The 6,000-nt window shown below is 42.1% G+C and overlaps 1 protein-coding gene across 12 annotated transcripts in view; it reads left to right on the plus strand.

Moving 5' to 3' along the window:
• Window positions 1-5,743, plus strand: part of FBRSL1 (fibrosin like 1) — a 558,388-nt gene extending 552,645 nt beyond the window's left edge. For 11 of the 12 annotated variants that reach the window (XM_075041518.1, XM_075041519.1, XM_075041526.1 and 8 more), the window contains 3 exons: window positions 21-104; window positions 1,127-1,367; window positions 3,432-5,743. In XM_075041518.1, the coding sequence (XP_074897619.1) occupies window positions 21-104; window positions 1,127-1,367; window positions 3,432-4,665 (1,559 nt within the window). In that variant the 3' untranslated portion in view covers window positions 4,666-5,743. The remainder of the gene's footprint in view (window positions 1-20; window positions 105-1,126; window positions 1,368-3,431) is intronic. The other variant, XM_075041524.1, reaches the window with a different exon arrangement.
• The last annotated feature ends 257 nt before the right edge of the window (window positions 5,744-6,000 follow it).

A 6,000-nucleotide genomic window follows, 5' to 3' on the forward strand; every position in this document is an offset into this window, starting at 1 on the left:
ATCCCTGTTTGCCTTTCCAGATCCATTTAGCAGGTCAAGCACCTTCAGCGGCCTTGGGAACTTAGGCAGCAATGCCTTTGGAGGATTAGGCAGTCATGCTCTGAGTAAGTACTGGCTGGGTTACTGCAGACAAACATCCCTTCCAGAAAAGCCACATGCTAATATTTACAGCAGCTGGTGGTAGTTTTTAAAGAAGTTTAATTCCTAACCTCCATTCTCCTATCTGAAAACACTGCACCTAAGATTTCCAGGTCTCTGCGGTGGGAGCTTTTCTGCATGTCACAGACATCACTAGCTGTGCTCTGTGTCTCCTCACTGCTGAAGGTTGGTACCTTGTGTGCTCCTAGAGGTGCTAGAGCTGCAAGACCGCAGAGAGCTCTGGGACCCTATGGGCATCTAAAGTAACACCCTTCAACAGCGAAGATGCATAGTGGAACAGCTATTGATACTTCTCCTAATTGAGCGTGTAGACTTCCTCTGTAACCATTGTCTGAAGTTTAAATTACCTGTATAAAATGATTTTACTTCAAAAACATGTTACCTGTAGGCAAGACATGCTTGAGAGCCACACATAAGAGAGCATGCTTTTGCATCTCATGGTGCAACAGGAGTCAGCTGAAGACTGATGGAGGAAAATCAAGTGACTGTTCTGAAAAGCCTACAGCCAAGCTCTATTTTTATACACATACATACATACCACCAAACAGTCTGGTTTCTTTAACAAAAAAGTCCCTGAATCCTCAGCTGCAGGCAGCTGATTGCTTGTAACTACCCACAAATTAAAGTTTCTGCCAGTGAGAGGAGCTGAGGTAAAATATTGCTTTTGTGCTGGAACCCTTGCTGGGGTGGGGGGAGAAGAGGAGCCGGGCATTTTCAGTCATCTCTGAGTTATTCAGATGTATAGTTAAAGCTTCCTCCACCAATAGCCTTAAAAGAGCTGGTGGATCTTAATACCCAGTGTTGGAAGTATCTGTGTCCACCTGCTAGTAACTCCCCCTCACCATTAGCTCCACATTAAAAAGTCTTGAAAGGACAGTTCTGGTTGTGATTAGCATTGTGAAAAATGTCTGTGTAATTACTTGGTTTGAATTATTTTTAACTCTTCCTCCCCCTGCCATTATTCTAGCTCACAACAACATTTTTACTCACAAAGATGGCCCAAACCTGCAGAATTTCAATAATCCCCACGAGCCGTGGAATAGACTGCATCGGACCCCACCGTCCTTCCCAACACCTCCACAGTGGCCCAAGCCCACTGATTCTGAGCGAAGCTCCTCAGTGACAAACCATGACAGAGACAGAGAGCGGGAGCGAGAGCCCGAGAAGAGGGATCTTTCTCTGAGTAAAGATGACAGAGACAAAGAGAGGTAAGCAGTGGGTGCTTTTGAGCTCTTTCTTCTGGGCCTATGTTTCCCCTATATTTTTTTTAATTTTTCCGATCGTAAAATAATCTTCAGAACAAAACATTGCTTGTCTTTGAAGCAGCTGATAGGCCTCTCCATCATATAAGCACAAGTACTAGCAACACAAAAAAAAGCCTCTTTGCTTTTTAGGGTTTGTCCTCTGTGGAAATATGGTAAGCCAGTCCCCGCTAGTAGGTTAATAAAAAGCACCAGGCTGAGGAAATGAGCACATCGCTGTGTTTGCAGGGTATACTTGGCTGTTTTCAATGCAGCTGCTTTAGGATTACTGTATATTCTGAAATCATGAAGGTAGCATTGTGATGGGTCCTTTGGAGACAGTCATACTTCTCATTAATGTACAGATATGCTGATGAATTCAAATGTTAGCTGGACATTAACGAGATAAAAATGCAAATGCCTGTATCTGGAGCAGTGTGCATGAATCCATTAGCAAAACTGATTTTTAAAAATTGCATTGTAGACAAACCCTTATTAACGATGACAGGACTGTATCACCTGGGCTATAGATACTTCATTAGCTTCCAGTTATATGATTTTGAAGCTGTAAAGCCCTTTATATTTCAGAGCCCGGTTCTGTCCAACAGGCCACTTCTTTTTAGGCAATAACTGCCTGCAAGTCTTAGATGTGTGTATTTGACTAATGATAGGGGGTTCATAGTTTGCCTGGAGTGCTTTTAATGAGATCTTCAGGCAGCGCCTGTGAACAGCGTTACGTGGAAGCAATAGGCTGAAAATCATCTTGCTTTAAATGTTAAATTGTCTGACACCCTTGCATGGATAGTCATTCAGATAGGAAGCTCCCTTCTTGGCTTTAGTGTAATTCATTTGCAAACCAAGGTTACTTTACTCTCAAGAGTGTTCACACAGGGGTTAACATCTCTATTACATTTCTATTAATTCAGCTTAAGCAGTCCCCAGCATCCCTGTTTGGACATGGTTTTAATAAACCACATCCTTGATCAGCAATCAGGACTACCGCAGAGGAAGAAATCTGGGTTAGCAAATGTAATTTATAAGGGATAAATACTTACAGAACTCCCCAAAACACCTCCAGCTTTCAGCACTCAGGTCTTGCAGCTCTCAAAAGCAAACCCAGCATAAAACTGAGACATCAGTGAGCCTCTCAGCTGCATAATGCAGTTCTCTCAATCATCATACTTTGCATTTAAAGTGTCTCTCATTCAGAGCAAAGTGCTTTTAAAAGGTGAGCATTATTTATTCCCCTCTTAAAGAGGTGGGAGTAACTGTGACTAATTGGCTTGCTCAGAGATAGAGGTGCAGTTAGAAATGTAAACCCTCATGCCTCTCTTTCTAAACCACGGACATTGTCAAACCCCTTGTTCATCATAGCAGGTCCTCTTGAAACAGAGGTCGATTACTCAGTTTCATGGCCTATTCGAGGATTTTTTTCCTTAAGCACCTAGCTTACCTGCCAAAACTGCCAACAACAAAAACTCTCCTGCAGCTCCATAGGAAAAGAAGCATCATGTTATTTATGGCTGCTTCCAGTCGACGAGCTGTCTTGTGAAGGACCTGCATGCGTCTCTGTAGGCTTCCATTTTGTGTGCCTGGTTCCATGTTTTGGGAAAGGAATCCGCGTTAAGAGTGTTACAGCCAAGAAGATCATTGTCTGGCAGCAAGACCTATATATAAACACACAATAAGCATCTTTTTTAAAAAAATAAGCTGTCTAGAATTCTTCTTTCCCTGCACTTCTCAGTGAAGTGGTCTTTCTCTTAGGGTGAATATACTGTTCTTTCAAATGCATCCCCGGTGTAGTCCCCAAATTTGTGGACATTTAACGTTTTTTTTCTATGTAGTATGTAAAGGCAGGCAGTGCATATCTTTCAGTGTAGCATCACAGCTATAGCTGATGCTAGCAGAGCTTTTCAAATAATTTTCTGAGCAATCTCAAATTATACAACTAGCCACAGCACTATGCATGTCCAACATCGTATGTATGTTTGTTCACACAAAACCAAGGATGCATGTTCTCTTTTTTTACAGAGACCTCATGGATAAAAACAGACATTCAAACAGATCCTCACCGGCATCGGCTCCAGTGACACATCAGATAAGCAATCTCATCCGCAGCAACAGCCAAACCTCCAGTGATCCCATCAGGCAGGTTAGCCTTGGAGAAAGGGAGAGGTCCAAAGAACCCGAGCGAGAGCACCCTGAGCGGCTGAGAGAGCCACCCATAGCAGAACACAAGATTAAAGAGAGCCGCTCCCCAGTGAAGGAAACTCCAAGCCATGATAAGAGACCCTCTGAGGACAACACAAAGCCAGTAATCCAGTCTGTATCCCCATACAGCAAACCTGCACTAAGTGAGAGCTTGAAGCTTACCAATCTAATGAGCAAGGACATGGAGAGAAAGACAGAGCTTCCCAGTGACCTCCAGAAGATTAAGAATGACATCAAAGTCAAAGAGGAGAGGAAGGAAGACAGTGATGTGCTGGTGGTAGGGTCCGAGCCTTCACAGCACTCCCGATCGGTGGAGCATCCCCCGCCACCTACTTTGCATGGATTATCATTGCCTCACTCGATGGCTGCCTCTATGCCCATCTCCATGGGAAGCGTGCACCAGATGAACAACATGAATGTTCTCGACCGCAGCAGAATGATGACCCCGCTCATAGGCATGAATCCTTTGTCAGGAAGAGAGAGGCTGCCACATCCCGGATTTTCTTGGGACCCAATGAGGGACCCGTTGCGAGATGCCTACCGGAGCTTAGACCTGCACCGTCGAATGGACTTTCAGCTCCGGACGGATCCTATCCATAGGTTCCCTACCACCTCTGGATTTTACGACCATGAGCGTTCTTACAGAGACAGGGAGCCACACGACTACAACCATGAAAACCTTCTTGAAGCCCGCCGAGAGCAGGAGCGGTTGCGGCAAGTGGAGGAAAGAGAGCGCTTGCACTTACGAGAAGAACTTGAGCGTGCCAGAATGCACCACTTGCACTCGTCCCCCATCGAAAGTCACCTGGCACACGTGCCATCCTTCATGCCTCATTTAAGCGGGATGCATTACCCCAGACTGAGTCCATCCACTGCCATGCACAATGGGATTTTAAATAGGAACCCGCCAACTGCAGCGCTGAGCGCCCCACCGCCTCTTGTACCAGCGAGCAGCACCAGACCTGCCTCCCCACGCAGGACTACTCCACTCACAAACTCAGAGTCCAGGGACTATTCCCCCTCTAGGAACCCCAAAGAAGTAGAGGCACGATAGTCCCCAACATTGAATTTTAAACTCGCCTGTATATAAAACAAACAAACAAACAACAACAACAACAAAAAAAAAACAAACAGAAAAAGAAAAAAAAAACAAAAAACAAACCTTTTACAAAATGCACTGCTGTAAACTTTTTTTTTTTAATGTAAAATTTGTAGAAGTTAAGCACATTTCCATAAATAACGGGGTCGGGGATGCAGACTTTCCAACAAGAAGGTTGCTGAGAATGGGAATTTAATATATAGGTATTGATTTTTGGTTTTGTTTTTTTGTTTCTGTGCTAAAAAAAAATGAGTTAAAAATATCAAGTTTGTACATTTTTTCCCAAATGTGAGAAACATTTTTAATGGATTTGTATTTTTTTTAATTTTGTGCTCTTTATTCACTTAAAAAAGAAGAAATTTTGCTTTTGTTTTTAGTTAAATTTGCATTTTAAAGGCCTCAGATCCTTAAGAAAAAAATACCCAGGGTTTCTTAAAAGTATTATTTATGGAAATACTGTAGTTTTACAGTCCACTGTGAGGTTCCCTTCTGAGGCCAATTGATCACTTACCTTGGTACTTTGGAACCGAAGTTACAGATATATATTAAAATATTAATAATAATAATAATGTACAAAACTGTTTGTTTTTTGCCTTATTATATTATGCAGAAATTTAAGAGGAATTTTTTTTGACTTCTTGTTTTAAACAAAAAAAAACAAAGAAAACAAACTGTAAATATTCTGTTAATATAAATGTACACCAATATTAAATTCTTAACATAGGTAGACTTTATAAAAATGGTTTCTAGAACCACTCTGGTTATTTGTTAACATGGTTACAACTCATACTCTTGTCACAGTCAGAAATTCACACTCAGAAAGCTAAGTACGGCATATATACTTCAACTATGCAAGAACTTGGAGGCAGGTCTTAGTGGATGTTGGGGGGAGGAAGGTTTAAAAAAAAAAACAACCCAAAAACAACCAACTCGCAACTATGGAGACAGAATGGAAATGGCATGTGAACAGGAAGAAGGATTCTTGTGTTTAACAAAAAAAAAAAAAAAAAAAAAAAAGAGAGACTGAATTTTTTTGTACAAACACAAGGGACAGTTCGTCAAGGAAAGAGAGAGACACACGCTCCTGGAAGGGAATTTTGGTTTCCTACTTTTCAAGCTGGCAAAAGCAGATGGAACTGGCACAGTACCATGCGGCAGACCCTTTCTTTATTTTTTTTTTCCTTTTTTTTTCTCTTTTTTTGTGTTGTGGGCAGGATCGCTGGCAAGCAAGGACAATTTTCCGTGGACCCCTTGTGCTAATTGTGCAGTGTTCTTATTGGAATCTGTATA

This window comes from Buteo buteo, chromosome 11 (genome assembly GCF_964188355.1).
Source record: "Buteo buteo chromosome 11, bButBut1.hap1.1, whole genome shotgun sequence".
NCBI lineage: Eukaryota > Metazoa > Chordata > Aves > Accipitriformes > Accipitridae > Buteo > Buteo buteo.